Source organism: Myotis davidii, unplaced genomic scaffold (assembly GCF_000327345.1).
Source record: "Myotis davidii unplaced genomic scaffold, ASM32734v1 scaffold77, whole genome shotgun sequence".
NCBI classification, from domain to species: Eukaryota; Metazoa; Chordata; class Mammalia; order Chiroptera; family Vespertilionidae; genus Myotis; species Myotis davidii.
The window spans coordinates 312,959-329,795 of NW_006289713.1; the positions used below are offsets into that span (position 1 = coordinate 312,959).

The 16,837-nt window shown below is 39.3% G+C and overlaps 1 protein-coding gene across 2 annotated transcripts in view; it reads right to left on the bottom strand.

The window, feature by feature from the left end:
• Positions 1-16,837, bottom strand: part of LSM14A (LSM14A mRNA processing body assembly factor) — a 77,442-nt gene that overhangs the window by 23,238 nt on the left and 37,367 nt on the right. The window contains exons 4-6 of one of the 2 annotated variants that reach the window (XM_006762164.2): positions 8,568-8,690; positions 1,786-1,962; positions 1,448-1,513 (exon numbers count right to left, since the gene is read on the bottom strand). In XM_006762164.2, coding sequence (XP_006762227.1) covers positions 1,448-1,513; positions 1,786-1,962; positions 8,568-8,690 — 366 coding nt within the window. The remainder of the gene's footprint in view (positions 1-1,447; positions 1,514-1,785; positions 1,963-8,567; positions 8,691-16,837) is intronic. The other variant, XM_006762165.2, reaches the window with a different exon arrangement.

Genomic DNA, 16,837 nt, shown 5'->3' on the forward strand with positions numbered 1-16,837 from the left:
TTGTTTTGGTTCTATGATCGAAACAATGTATAACTCCAGCTCTGACTCCAGCTCTGAGATCCCGGCTCGCTGAAAGCTGGTTTCTGGGGTTTTGTTTAGCTTCTTTATTTGTTGAAATGTTTCAAACTGCAGCTTTAGAGGCCTGCAAGGCAGGCGGGGAATGTTGCAGTCCTCCGTCAGTGAAGCAAGCAAGCCTCACGTTAGTTTCAAGCTGCCTGGCTGCCGGTAGCCATCTTGGCTGACAGTTAATTTGCATATCTCACTGATTAGCCAACGGGAATGCTAGCGGTCGTACGCCAATTACCATGTTTCTCTTTTATTAGATAGGATATTTACAAGATTCCCCCCAACCCCAAGAAATCAACAGAAACCCTGAAAAAATGGTCCTACCTCACCCAGCCTCCCCTCCAAAGCTAACAATTTAATTACCTACTGTACGTTATCAAAACCAGGAAAATTAACATTGGCACAATATAATTAACTACATTACAAATCTCATTCAGATTTCAACATTTTTTGCATGTACTCATTTCTTGTTAGATCTGCATAACTAACACTAAAAATTATGAAAAAAACTGTTCTGCCCAGCAGGCGTGGCTCAGTGGTTGAACTGAGGAGGTCATGGTTTGATTCCTGGTCAGGGCATATACCTGGGTTGCAGGCTTGATCCAGTGTGGCATTGCAGGAAGGCAGCTGATTAATGATTCTCTCTCATCTTCCTCTCCCTTCCTATCTGAAATCAATAAAAACATTTAAAGAAAAACAACCTGCCCTGACCGGTTTGGCTCAATGGATAAAGCGTCGGCCTGTGGACTCGAGGGTCCCGGGTTCGATTCCAGTCAGGGGCATGTACCTTGCTTGCGGGCACATACCCAGTGGGGGGTGTGCAGGAGGCAGCTGACCAATGTTTCTCTCTCATCCATGTTTCTCTCTATCCCTCTCCCTTCCTCTCTGTAAAAAATCAATAAAATATATTTTTTTTAAAAAAAATTGTGTATATTCTAAGTCTTCCAGGTCTATTTGCTAACACAAGAGAAACCCTCCCCATTTCATTTATTTTATTATTACCGTGCTTTTTAATCATCATCCAAGGGCTTGTTTATTGATTTTTAGAGAGAGAAAAAGGGAGAGGGAAACAGGGAGGGAGGGAGGGAGGGAGAGGGGGGAAAGGAGAAGGAGAGGGGGAGGGAGGGAGGGAGTGAGAGAGAATGTTCATCGGTTGTCTCCTATACTCACCCCTATTGGGGATCAAACCCCCAACCCGATATGGGCCCTAACTGGAAATCAAACCTGCAATCCTTTTGGTGCAAGGAATGATGCTCCAACCAACTGAGCAACCTGGCTGGGGCCACAATTCATTTTTTTTAAAGCAATTACTCACCACACATTTCAAATACTGTCTCTATTGAGAAGCATAAAATATGGCTTTTAAATTCAAGTTACTTACCTATTTGTCTCTTGCTATCATTTCTGAGTTGCTCATTTTCTGGTCTTGACACTTTGTGTATATCAGCTATAAGACATACAGAATAACACATTAACTCAGGACAATTAATCAAAAATTTCTGTTAAGTTAGAAATGAGCAAACAAAACAAAAAACCCTCCAAACCTATACCCCCACCACCATCACTATTTTGAGCCAAATTTGAAAGAATGAACATTCTATCAGTTCAGTTTAAACCTTCTAGGATCATTCATATAAAGTTTATCTTTTTAATGAAAATAAGGTGAATGGAAAATGTTGATGAGTCAATTAAGGAATTAGTAAATAGCTCAAGTTCTACCTCGCCTGTGCTCTTGATTCTCTATTGCTTTTTGGCTGGTAGATGGTAAAGGCCTGGTTGATACAGGGCTCCTTCTCCCAACAGGTGCTGGAGCAGGTAAGTGGGCCGAGGCGGTCTGTACTGCTTGTTCCATGGTAGGGCTTTTTCTCAAAGGATCTAACTGAGGGCTTGAACGACCTAAAACGTAACCAAAAGATAAGAAACTACCCTATCCTTTGGGGATTTCAAAATAACCTAGATGCTAAAAAAATGTCTTACTTTATTTCTACCAATTCAAATCCTTAGCACAAATTTGAATTCTTCCACTTACTAGACCAGAGTTTAAAACTGATTATCTTTAGTGAGCTGGTCACTAGGTTAGTTAAAAAAACAACAACAATATACTCTGGAATTTTATCTGTATTTCTACCTATTCTAATAAGGTTAAATAAGTTTTTCAAAAATTTCTGCCCGGTACAAGATTCCCCAGGAATGTTATCAAAGTTCATGCTGTTGGTCAGATGCAGGTTTATACCAATATCCATAACCACAAGATTCTATTGATACTTCGGCCATTATTTCCAGAAGCTTTAATATTTTCAGTACTTTCTGAAGATATGTCTAATGATTACCTTTATATCTATAGGTATTATCTCCAATAAATTACTATTATAAATAAAGTAAAGAACCAGAAAGTTAAGTGAAGTTCTTCAATACTTTAGGGGCTTGGGTAAATTAAACAACAATACTTAAAAGGCCAGCAACAGCCCTAGCCAGTTTGGCTCAATGGATAGAGCGTCAGCCTGCGGACCAACATATCCTGGGTTAGATTCTGGTCAAGGGCACGTACCTTGGTTGCAGGCTTTTCCCCTGTCTGGGCCCTGGCTAGGGCATTGCAGGAGGCAACCAATCAATGTCTGTCTCACATCAATGCTTCTCTGTCTTACCCTCTCTCTTCTACTCTCTCTAAAAGAGCAATGGAAAAAAATCCTCGGGTAAGGATTAACAACAAAAAGGCCAGCAACAAATAAACCCTTCAGGTACTTACACAGCAGTGATAATAATTCCTTGCCATTTAAAACATCTCTTGTCAATTTTTACTTAATATAGATTTTGTACTTACAAATTCCATTTTTCCTTTTGAGGTCAGAGCTTCATAGTACAGTTACAATATGAACAGAAGAATGCAACATTGGGTGTTCCCATCATATTTTTTTGTCCCTATGTTTGTGATAAATCTCTGTTCAAGGTGCTCTCATAGCCCATGATACTGCACCAAAATGTTTTGTTAAAAAAAATTATGCTCATTTAAAAAAAATAAAAAAATTCCCATATATGTTGCAAATGTCAACAACTGGTGAACCAGTGAATGCTGACAAAGCATTGGTTATTGTTCACTAGATACTTCAGGGATCAATTAGTAACTAGAGCCCCAATGCACGAAATTCAAGCATGGGTAGGGTCCGTAGGCCTGGCTGGCAATCAGGGCCGATCTGTGTGGCCTCCTGCTGGCACCCGCCTTGGCTGGCCTGGGGCCTGAGGGCAGCTCCTGTGTTGAGCATCTGCCCTCTGGTGATCAGTGCGCGTCATAGTGATCGGTTGTTTTGCCGTTTGGTCGATTTCACATTAGGCTTTTATTATATAGGATACTCCCCAAGATTATGGTTATCTAAAGTAGGCAATTGCAAATGTGTACCATTTCCAGCCATTAATACCAAAGTTTACTCTGCCATTAACAAAAACACTGTATATTCTGGGAAATCATGGAGGTTTAAATAAGTTTTGGCCTATCAGAAGACATTTTGTCATTACTTATGATCTTCTAAAGAGATTTAATTTATAAAATAAGTGTTAAGTTTTTGGAAAATCCTATTTTGAGTTAATGTTATAATACTACATTCTTCTAAGTTTATAAAATTTTCTTTATCAGGTTTTTCTTTGAGACAAGACCCTATGACAAGTATTAAAGAACCACAAATGATAGGGCAATCTCATTTGTTGTATACTTTGTAATTAAAATCTACTAGCCATGATGGCAATTTTGTTATAAATAGAGAGATAAAGGTGATACTAGATGTATTATTAGGAATACATACAATAGCCATTTCAGCATAATAAAAATACACCCCTTGAGACATCTTCACATACTGATATCAGTTAAAATTCTAGATGTTCTAATTTTGTAAAATTCAGAAATTATCAGTGGTAAAAATGCAGATTCCCAGGCCATCTCAGCCTTGTTATTGTTTTGTTAATCCTTACTAGAGGATATTTTTTCCATTGCTTTTCAGAGAGAGTGGAAGGGAGGGAGGGAAGAACAGAGAGAGAGCGAGCGAGAGGAAGAGAGAGAGATTGGTTGCCTTCCACACTCACGCCAACCAGGGGACGGGGAGCAAAGCAAATGCCCAGGCACGTGTCCTTGACTAAGCCACACCAACCGGAGCTGCCATTCTTTATATAAATATATCTCTTTTTTACAATAAACTAGAGGCCCAGTGCACGGATTCGTGCACTGGTGGGGTCCATCAGCCTGGCCTGTGCCCTCTCAGCGGATGTCGGACTGCTGCTTTCACCCCGATCCCTGCAGGGATGTAATACTGTGTGAAGGGCAGGTGGCCAGGGAGGAGCCCGAGCCCGGGCCAGATGCTGTGCTGCTCCTGCTCATCCTGTTCCCGCTGTGCCTGCCACCACTCCTTGGTAGTGCTGCCGCGGAGGCAGGAAAAGCTCATGCCACCACAGCTGTGCTTGCCAGCTGTGAGACCAGCGTCTGGTGTCCATCAGTCAGCTGAGCAGTGCTCCCGCTGTTGGAGCACACCGATCACCAGGGGGCAGCTCCTGCACTGAGTGTCTGCCCCCTGGTGGTCAGTGCACATCATAGCGACTGGTTGACTGGTAATACAGTCACTTAGGCTTATATATATATAGACTAGGGGCCTGGTGCACGAAATTCGTGCACTTGGTGTGTGTGTGGGGGCAGTGTCCCTCAGCCCAGCCTGCCCCCTCTCACATACTGGGAGCCCTCAGGCGTTGACCCCCATCACCTTCCAATCGCAGGATCGACCCCTTGCCCAGGCCACCCTCATTTCCCCCCATCACTGGTTCTGCCCCACACCCAGGCCTGATGCCTCTGGCCCAGGCATCAGGCCTGGGCCGGGGACCCCCAGACCCCTCCGATTGCTGGCTCTGCCCCTTGCCCAGGCCTGATGCCTCGGCCAGAGGCGTCGACCCCCATCACCCTCCGATCGCCTGATCGGCCCCTTGCCCAGGCCTGACGCATCCGCCAGCTCTTAGCTCCCCCCTGGGTTTCTGATCACTGTCAGTGGCAGGGGGCTTCTTCCTGCTTTCCCTTTCACCTCCCTGCATTGTGCCTACATATGGAAATTAACCGCCATTTTGTTGGCAGTTAACTGCCAATCTTAGTTGGCAGTTAATTTGCATATAGCCCTGATTAGCCAATGAAAAGGGTATTGGTTGTACGCCAATTACCATTTTTGTCTTTTATTAGATAGGATACGTACTTTAAAAAATTTGTATTTAAAATTTAATTTAGTCCTAAGTAAGAGAGAAGGAATCTAGTTATTTTCCCCAAATGATCAGGCAGTTGTCTGTCCTAATATCATTTATTAAACAGCTTTCCTTTTTCTAATTTAAAAATAATACCTCAATCATATACTAATTACATTTTTATACTTGGATCTGTTCCTGATTTTTATTCCATTCATCTTTTTTTTTTAAAATATATTTTATTGATTTTTTTTACAGAGAGGAAGGGAGAGAGATAGGGAGTTAGAAACATCGATGAGAGAAACATCGATCAGCTGCCTCCTGCACATCTCCCACTGGAGATGTGCCCGCAACCAAGGTACATGCCCTTGACCGGAATCGAACCTGGGACCTTTCAGTCTGCAGGCCGATGCTCTATCCACTGAGCCAAACCGGTTTTGGCTCCATTCATCTTTTAATTTATTCCTGCACTGTTTTATTTTATGAATAGATTATTGAGTAGGAAAGTCCTATTTCACTGCTTTTTATTTTTTAGATATGTCTATACTTCCACGTTTATTTTTAAGATAGTATGTGTATCTGTTTTATTAAGTTCTCATACCATTCCACTTAGACTTATTGAAATTACAATAAACTTAATTAATATGACAAGTAAAGCCTTCCCAATACTTTATCTCTGTGTCTAGGAATAAAATAATTCTCTAATTGCATTATCTTATTAGATCCCTCTATTACAGCGGTTCTCAACCTCTGGGTCACGACCCCTTTGGGGGTCGAATGACCCTTTCACAGGGGTCGCCTAAGACCATCGGAAAACACATATATAATTACATATTGTTTTTGTGATTAATCACTATGCTTTAATTATGTTCAACTTATAACAATGAAATTGGGGGTCATCACAACATGAGGAATTGTATTAAAGGGTCACGGCATTAGGAAGGTTGAGAACCACTGCTCTATTATATTTTGTTTTCAACATAGAAATTGGTCTTATTTCTTTTTTTTCTTTTCTTTTTTTTAAAAAAAATATATTTTATTGATTTCAGAGAGGAAGGGAGCAGGAGATAAAGATAGAAACATCAATGATGAGACCAAATCATAGATTAGCTGCCTCTCGCACACCCTCCACTGGGGACAAAGCTCACAACCCAGGCATGTGCCCTTGACAAGAACTGAACCTGGGATCCTTCAGTCCACAGGCCAACACTCTATTCACAGAGCCAAACCAGCTAGGGCGGTCTTATTTCTTATTATGTATTTTTTACATATTTTCTCATTATTGTGAACATCATCTTTTATCCCCATTACATAATTAGTAGGTAAGGTTTTAGAACAATGATTGATTTTTGTGTATTACTTTATCTTTTCCTTCTAATTTAAGCCCTTTATTAGTTCTAGGTTATTTAGTGAATTCTTAATTCCAAGTAGTAAGTCATAGCACTGACAAATAATGCTAATTTTAATAACTATGCCTCATTTCTTTTTCATGTGTTCTAGATTTAGCTAAAAATTCCAGAACAATGCTGAATAGCAATGATGATAGGCATCCTTACTTATGATTTAATAAGAATTCTTCTGGTGCTCCATATTAAGGTTAAAGTTGGCTATTCATTAAGATAGCTAACATTTACTGATCATGTTCTATGTGCTAGGTACTATGATACTAATGGCACTGTATATATTTAAAAAAATTAATCCTCATAATAAGTCTCTTAGTTACCAGTAAAGTCCCATTTTATAGTTTAGGAAACTAATGCTTAAAAAGATTAATAACTAAAATAACAAACTAATACACATACACACAAATATACACTTAAATTAACCTACAAAAAAGTCTGGAAGCATGTACAACAAAATATAAATATTTGTTATTTCTGGGTAGAGATTGTGGGCATTTTAATTTTTTCCTTATGCTTACTATATTTCTAATTAGTCTACAACATCTTTAGAATGCTTAAAAATTAAGTTATTTTAAATCAATGAGTAACAATAACTACAAGTATTTCAAAATATCTACAGTAAGAGAGATTATGTTTAGCATTAGCTTGATTTTATTCTCAACAGATATTTAAAATATTGTCCTGTGATTATGGCATCTTTCTGAAACAACTTCACATTGTTTTATTTAAAAGTAAACATCTCTATAAAGCAATGAAGCCAAAAACATTTACTTTGGCAACAGGTAAAAATAGATATGGAAACTTGGGACCACTGAAGGCTATAAGGCTGGGTGAGGGGAAAAATATAATTTAGAAAAGAAAAAGAACAGAGTAGTTTAAGAAGCTTGTTAAGCCGAAACCGGTTTGGCTCAGTGGATAGAGCGTCGGCTTGCAGACTGAAGGGTCCCAGGTTCGATTCCGGTCAAGGGCATGTACCTGGGTTGCGGGCACATCCCCAGTAGGAGATGTGCAGGAGGTAGCTGATCGATGTTTCTCTCTCATCGATGTTTCTAACTATCTCTCTCCCTTCCTCTCTGTAAAAAATCAATAAAATATATTTTTTAAAAAAGAAGCTTGTTAAATGCTGACTCTAAAAGGGTTCTGATGTAGCAGTTCTCAAGATCTACATTTTTAAGTACAGTACTCAAGATGATTCGGTTGTGGGTGGTCTACACTGAGAACCATTGCTCTAAATCAGCAGTTTTCAACCTTTTTCATCTCATGGTACACATAAACTACCAAAATTCTGTGGTACACCAAAAGAAACAAACACCCAGGTACTGTATAATTTTAATTCATTCATACCAAATGGCTATTGTTGTGTTGGCTATTGTTATTTTTTTTTCCATTTGACAATTTAAGGGAAAAGAGGCCAGTGCCCCTGATTAAATAGTCAGATATTGTATGTTTTAAAAATTCTTGCAGCAAACCCATTGATCATTGCTCTAGATCCTGTAAGGATGCTGGGAAAGATGCAAGAGCATAATGAATAGTTTGTTTTTTCAGCTGTTATTTTAAATTCATCAAGGAGAGTTCATTTTCAGTGGTGACTCTAGGATTAATTTGATATATTTAAGTATAATCATACAATTCATATTATACTTGCTTTGCAAAAAATTGTCAAACTTACAGAAAGGTCACTGCTTCAGTTTTATTATCTAAGACTGGAAAAAGTCTAAATAGTGGAAGTCATTCAACAATATACTTATTGCAACAGCAATTAGGAGAAAAAAATTTAAAAGAACCAAATAAAAATTATACAGGTCATTACAAACTGCAAAAGTTCTTACATTTAGAGAAGATAAAACCAGTAGAGAAGGTAAGAATGGAAATATTTGAAAGAAAAAAACAGCTTACCTTGAGATAACTGTGTTTTTACAGATCTTGTATCCTGTGTAAAGGCAGAACCAACTGCACTACTTTGGGACAGGGTACTGCTGTTTGATGTTTCTGTTCCAAAGGATGTCAAGGAGCTTCCAGCTTAAAGAGATTATTTTAATGACAAAAAAATCTTTTTTAAAAATTTAAACCTGTAAGTTATATAAAGTAACGTACCAATTTAATGATAATTTTCATCACCCTCTTGTATCACTTATACATATTAATAATGCTGGAAATTAATGAAAGTGTAACAAAAATTAGTTTGAGAAATCTTTGATAATACTATACAGGAAAAAAGCATGCCATATATATATATAATCCAGCATCCTAGACGCAAAAATTTTTCTAACGTGCAATACTGTCATAAGCAGTTATGTGGATGGCATAGCAGGGACCCACATGAAATAAAGAAGTAGCAGAAATGGTACATTCTACATTAAGGTTCAATTATTTTAATTCCAAGTATATGCACAAATAGCCAAATCAGCAGATTGGTCTACGATGTGCTTTCCCAGTATTTCCAAGGCAATAGACAATGGACATTAGTCCATTTTAATGCTTCTACTCAGGATGGCTCTGTGGGGGGCTGCAATCTGCCTAAAGCAACCACAGAGCTATGGTAAAGCCAAGTAATAAATCCCTAGAAAGGACCCAATTTTTTGTTATGCTAGTTTATATCTATCTTCTTTCTTCCTTAAGTTTCTATAGTACTCATGGATCATTCACTTTTCTTTCTAAAAAATATTTTTATTGATTTTTTTTAGAGAGAGGGGAAGGGAGAGAGAGACATTGATGTGAAAGCAGAACATGAATCAGCTGCCTCCTACACGTACCCCACTGGGGATCGAGCCCCAAACCCAGCCATGTGCACCGACCAGGAACAAAACTGACAACCCACCAAAAAAAAAAACAACAAAAAAAAACAAAAAAAACCCAAAAAACTGACAACCTTCCATTGCACAGGATGACACCCAACTGAGCCACACTGGCCAGGGCAATCATTAAATTTTCATAGCTGTGCTCTCTTCTTACTATTTCATCTATGCAGGATTTCTCTAGGAAGCATGTATAACAAAATATTAATATTTCTATAGCCCTTCTCCCACCCCTAAATCCAATCTAAAGATGGTAATCAGAATAACATTTTTATGATATAAGTATAATCACAGTACTACAATGTGAGCTTTCCACTGCTCTAAAGATAAAAGTTCAAACTACCTACACACCTCAGTTTATATGGCCTTCTCCTTATCTGCCTACCTCTTCTCTCACCACTTTGATTTTCACCAGTCTACTGCACAGAAATGTATCATCAATCTACTCTTTTATTGTTGTTGTTAATCCTCACCTGAGGATATTTTTTCTATTGATGTTTAGAGAGTGGGAGGGGGAGAGACAGAAACATGCATGTGAGAAAGACACATTGGTTGCCTCCCACGTGTCTACGGGCTGATTCTAGTACAAATTGGCAAACTATGGCCTATGAACCAAATTCACGTTTGATTTCCTAGGAGGCATATACAAAAAACAACCAATGAATGTATAAATAAACAGAACAAATCGATGTTTCTCTCGTTCAAATTAATAATAAAAAAAAGATATTCCCCTCTCCACTGTACTGCACTGGCATCTTAATTTTACTTTTTAATATTCTTATTGATTTTTAGAGAAAGAGGAAGAGAGGGGGAGAGAGAAACATCTATTGGCTGCCTCCTGCACATCCCCTACTGGGGGATCCAACTGGCAAAGCAGGCATGTCCTGACCTGTAATCAAAATAGCAATCTTCTGATGCATGGGATGGTGCTCAACCAACAGACCCACAGTGGCCCTCTTTATTTTAAATCAGGATTTAAGTAAGTCTATTTCTTTATTCCTGATGTATTTGTGGCAATAATTCACTGTTCTGATTACTATAACTTTATAGTAAATCTTGACATTGAGTAACAATCTAAAGCTTTCTTCTTCAAGATTGTTTTTCTTATTCTAGGTTTTTACTTCCATACAAGTATTAGAATCAGCATGTCAACTGCTATTTTAAAAATGTCTGATGGGATTTTGATCAGGGTTATGTTCAATCTGTAAATCAATTTGGGGAGAAAAGTCACCTTAAAAATAGTGAATCTTCCAAGCCATAAGCATGGATTAACTCTCCATTGATTTAGATCTTTAATTTCTCACAGCAATGGTTTGTGGTTTTCATTGTAGTGTTTATTTTTTTGTTTGATTTTTTAAAATATGTATATTTTACTGATTTCAGAGAGGGAGAGGGAGATAGAAACGTCAATGACAGAGAATCATTCATCGGCTGCCTTCTACACGCCTCTTACTGGGGATTGAGCTCGCAGCCTGGGTATGTGTCCTTTACCAGAATCAAACCAGGGAACTTCTGAGTCCATTGGCCAACAAAAATATATATATATACTAGAGGCCCAGTCTATGAATTCATGCACTGGTAGAGTCCCTCGGCTTGGCCTGCAGGAATTAGGCTGGAACCAGCTCTCCAACATCCCCCGAGGGGTCCTGGATTGCAAGAAGGCACAGGCCAGGCCGAGGGACCCCACTGGAAAGGGGCCGAAGGAGGACTCCAGGGTGTGTCTAGCCCAGGGGTAGGCAAACTTTTTGACTCGAGGGCCACAATGGGTTCTTAAACTGGACCGGAAGGCCAGAACAAAAGCATGGATGGAGTGTTTGTGTGAACTAATATAAATTCAAAGTAAACATCATTACATAAAAGGACACGATCATTTTTTTTTTTTTTTTAGTTTTATTCATTTCAAACTGGCCGGATCCGGCCAGTGGGCCCTAGTTTGCCCATGGCTGGTCTAGCCCTTCTCACCCAGTCCCGATCAGCCATATCCCAGCAGCAAGCTAACCTACCTAGTCGGAGCATCTGCCTCCTGGTGGTCAGTGCATGTCATAGCACCTGGTCGAACAGTAGGACACATAGCACATTAGGCTTTTATTCTACAGGATTTTTTATTGATTTGAGAGAGGAAGGGAGAGAGATATGAACATCAATGATGAGGGAGAATCACTGATTGGCTGCCTCCTGCATACCACCTACTAGGGATCGAGCCCGCAATCCCGGCATGTGTCCTGACCAGAATTGAACTTAGGACCCCCTTGAGTCTGCAGGCCGACGTAGAGCAGTGTTCTTAACTTCAGCACTACTGACATTTTGGGCCAGATAATTCTTTGAGGGACTGTCTTATGTATTGTAGGATGTTAAGTGGTATCCCTGGCTTCTACCCACTAGATACCAGTGGTAGCCTCCAGCTGTGACAACCAAAAATATGTCCACACATTACCAAATGTCTCCTGAGGATGGAAGGTAAAATTCCCCTCCATTGAAAACTACTGTTGTAGAGGTTTAAAAATATCTTTTGTTATATGCATTCCTGGCACCTGATGTTACTGATGCTATTGTAAGCTGTGTTGCATGTTACATTTAATTTTCCAATAATCTGTTCTAAATCAGGTGTCAGCAAACTTTATCTGTAAGTGGCCAGATGGTTAATATGATATTTAGGCTTTTCCGGTCATATGATCTGTTGAAACTACTCAACTGTCCTTGTAAAAGCAGCCATAGACTACATGTAAATAAATGAGTGTTGGTGTGTTCCAATAGGAGGCTGGTCGAATTAGGTTCACAGGCCATAATTGCCAACCCATCTGTACTAGAATAGATATGCATATCATCATAGAATACAAGTAGAAATACAGTTGATTTTATTCATTCATTTATTTACTTAAATCTCACCAGAGGATATTTTTTTCCATTGATTTTTAGAGAGAATGGAAGGTGAGGGGTGGGGGGTGTGAAGAGAGAGAGAGAGAGACACTGATGTGAGAGAGACACATGGATTGGTTGCCTTTTGTAATCACCCCAACTAGGGCTGGGGATTAAACCTGAAACCCAGGTATCCACCCCTGACTGGAAATTGAACCTGCGACACTTCAGTGTGAGGGCTGATGCTTTAACCACTGAGCTCATTGGCCAGGGCATTATTTTACCTTTTTATTAAAAAATTTGACACTATTGCAGATGTCTCCCATTTGCCCCCCTCAACCAACTACTCCTCCCTATCCCTTGGCCTTCAATACCCGTTGTCCATGTCCATGGGTTTACAATTGATTGTTGTATATTTACCACTTAATCTCCTTACCATACTAAATTCATGTATTCATTCTAGTGGTTTGAATATTCTTTTGCATTTTTTAAAAAAAGATATTTTATTGATTTCAGAGAGGAAGAGGGAGAGAGAATCATGGATTGGCTGCTTCCTGCACATCCCCTAGTGGGGATTGAGCCCCAGACCCAGGCATGTGCCATTGACCTGAAGAGAACCCGGGACCCTTCAGTCCGCAGGCCAATGCTCTACCCACTGAGATAACCGGCCAGGGCCCTTTGCATTTTCTATGTACACAATTATGTCACCTTCAAATACTTTGTTCTTTTCATTCTTTAAATCTTTTTTTTAAAAAAATATTTTATTGATTTTTTACAGAGAGGAAGGGAGAGAGATAGTTAGAAACATCGATGAGAGAGAAACATCAATCAGCTGCCTCCTGCACATCCCCTACTGGGGATGTGCCTGCAACCCAGGTACATGCCCTTGACCGGAATCGAACCTGGGAACCCTCAGTCTGTAGGCCGACGCTCCATCCACTGAGCCAAACCGGTTTCGGCTCTTTAAATCTTTTATTTTTTTTCTTGTCTTACTGAATTGAGGACCTCTACAACATTAAATAAAACATTGAGACAATCTTGCCTTTGCTTTTTATTCTTTACCCCAAGGGAAATGCATTCATTATTTCACCATTATGTAAGCTTTTTCATTTCACTGATCAAATTTAGGATTCCCTCCCATTTCTTTCTTTTAAATATATTTCTTTATTGATTTCAGAGAGTAAGGAAGAGGGAGAGATAGAAACATCAATGATGAGAGAGAATCATTGATTGGCTGCCTCCTGCACACCCCCGACTGGGGGTCAAGCCCGCAACCCGGGCATGTGCCCTTGGCTGGAATCGAACCTGGGACCCTTCAGTCCACAGGCCATCGCTCTATCCACTGAGCCAAACTGGCTAGGGCTCCCTCCCATTTCTTAGTTATTGATAAGTGGGTGTTGAATTTTATCAAAGCCTGTTCTATCTTTTGGAATTGCAGTTTTTCTCCTTTATTCTGGTAAGGTAGTAAATTACTAATGATTTTCAAATGTTCAAACAGCATTGCATTCCTGAGATAAACGTGACTTTGTCATTATGTACTCGCCTTTTTATGAACTGCTAGCTTCCACTGCTAATACTGTGTTAAGAACTTTTACATGTGTGTTCATGGGAGATGGTGAGCTGTAATTTTCTTTTCTTGTAATGACATCATCAGGTTGCCTTGGTTATTTGATTACGAAGTATTCCTCTACCTTTATTCTCTCAAAGAATCTGTGTTAAGACTGGTAAAATTATTTCTTCCTTAAGTGGTAGAATTTATCAGTAAAGCAAACACTCTAGAATTTTCTTTGAGAGAGATTTCTAATTACAGTTTCAATTTCTTTAACAGCTTTCCTTTTTTCTTTTTTTTAAGATTTTATTTCCTGTTGTGTTAGATTAGGAAAGTTGTATTTTCCAAGGAACTTATCTAAGATGTCAAATTTATTGACACTACTCACAATATTTTCATATTCTTTTAGGATCTATAGTGATGTCTACTCTTTTTTTGTTGTTAATCCTCACCTGGGGATATTATTTTGCACTGTTTTTCAGAGAGTGAGAAGGAGGAAAGGGGAGGGAGCAAACTTGCAACTCAGGTACATGCCCTTGACCAAGAATTGAACCAGAGACCCTGTGGTGTGCAGGTTGACACTCTAACTACTGAGCAAACCCAGGCCAAAGCTTCAATTAAAAAAAAATTCCTCACCCAAGTATATGTTTGATTTTTGAGAGAGAGAGGGAGAAATGTGAGAGAGAAACATGGAACAGTTGCCTCCCGACCCACTGGGGATCGAACATGCAACATTTTGTTGTATAGGACGACGTTCCAAACCAACTGATATTGGTGATTTGGGTCTTCCTTTTTGTCTTGATCAGTCTTGATTAGGGCTTATTAATTTCATGAAAATTTTCAAAGAACTAACTCCTGGCTTTGTTGATGTTATATATATTTTGGCTTGTTTCTACTATTTTTTTTTTGCTTTTAAAATTTTTCTTCCTTCTGCTACTTTTGGACTAAATTTCCTTTTTTTTCTAGCTTAAGCTGGCAGCTTAGAATACTGATTTTAAAACATTCTTGTTTTCTAATATATGTACTTAAAAGCATGAAATTTTCCCTCAGTAGCAATGCTTAAGCTCAGCTCCAATTCTGGAATGTTGCATTTTATAAACTTTATTTATTTAAATCTTTATTGTTGAAAGTATATGTTCCCGTTTTTCCCATTAACCCCTTCTAGTCTGCCCTCCATCACCCGCCCCAGGACTTCACCACTCTATTGTCTGTGTTCATGGGTTATGCATATTTGTATACAAGGTCTTTGGTTGATCATTTCCTATCCACCCTCCCTTCCCTCTGAGATTCCGCAGTCTGTTCTATGCTTGTATGCCTCTGGATCTATTTTGTTCATCAGTTTATTTTTCTCATTAGATTCCACATAAGTGTGATCATATGGTACCTGTGTTTCTGACTGGCTTATTTTTGCTAAGCATAATACTCTCCAGGTCCCTCCATGCTGTCTCAAAGGGTAAGAGATCCTTCTTTTTTACTGCTGCGTATTCCATGGTATAAATGTATGACAGCTTTTTTATCTACTCCTCTACGGATGCACACTTGGGCTGTTTCCAGATCTTAGCTATTGTAAATTGTGCTGCTATGAACATAGGGGTGCATCCCTTGGCCATCTGTATGTCCACTTTGGAGAAGTATCTATTTAGGTCCTTTGCCCATTTTTTTATTGGATTGTCTTCCTTTTAATTGGATTGTATGAGTTCCTTATATATTTTGGATATTAACCCTTTATCAGATGTATCATTGCCAAATACATTCTTCCATCCAGTGGGCTCTCTTTTCAGTTCGCTGATGATTTCTTTTGCTCCGCAGAAGCTTTTTATTTTGATGTTGTCCCATTTGTTTATTTTCTCTTTAGTTTCCTTTGCCTGAGATGTATCTGTAAACATATTGCTACAAGAGTTGTCTCATTTTATAAATTGTCAATTAAAAAAAAATGTTTTTTGCTAATTTCCCATATGATTTCTTGTTTGATTCATTAGTGATTTACAAGTTTTCTCAATTTCCAATTATTTGGATATTTTCAACTTATCTTTATTATTAATTCCAAACTTAATTTCTTTGTGACTATGAATGCTTTCTATCCTTCTGAATTTAATGTACTTGGATTTGATCTATCCCATTGACCAGTCTTTTTTATTTGAAAAGAATTTATTTTCTGCAATAGTTGGGTATTCTATTTTCATAAATGTCACACACACATTTAGGTTATAACTTTCTGATGAACTGCCTGCCCTTTGTGCCATTATGAAGAATCACTCTTTATCTCTGATAGTACTGCTTACCTTTAAGCTGTTTTGTCTGATGTTCACTTACCTAACAGTTTTGTTATGTGTTTGTGTGATATGTTGTGCCTATTTCTGTATTTCAGTGCATCTCTCATCGTCTATATATATAAAGAGCCAGCGTCTGTAACAACCGAAGGCTCAACCAAACACCGGAAGTGAGTGCTGGGTTGCTGTGGTGACCCAGCACGGCCTGCAGCTGGTGCTGGTGCTGGCGCAGGGACCCAGCACTGACTGCTGAGGGCTGTGGATCAGGCCCGGAGAGAGGCAGGGTCTGATCCGCAGCTTCTGTGGCAGCTGTTGGTCAGCTGTTGCCCAGCTGTTGCCTCTCTCCTTCTCTCTGGGCTTCCCCAGAAGCCACGCCTGTTTCTCTCTGGGCCTCCGTAGGGGCTACTAATCAGCCCCGCATCTTTGATCAGGCACAGAGATAGGCCCAAAGACGCTGACTGGCATAGGAACCAACCAATCAGAACCTAATCTGGGTGAACCGTGAAGGCAGAACCTAAGGTGGGGGCTACGGAGGAGTTTTAAGGGCAACAGCTGTTTGGTGTAAGGTGTAAGAAAGCGGTTCAATTTTTTAATGACCGTTTTGGCAGTATAGTACATATGGCTGGCTATCAGTCCAGATATAGGGATTATGTATTCTTGTCTGCCAAGAGCATCCCCTCCTGATGAAAAAGGCTC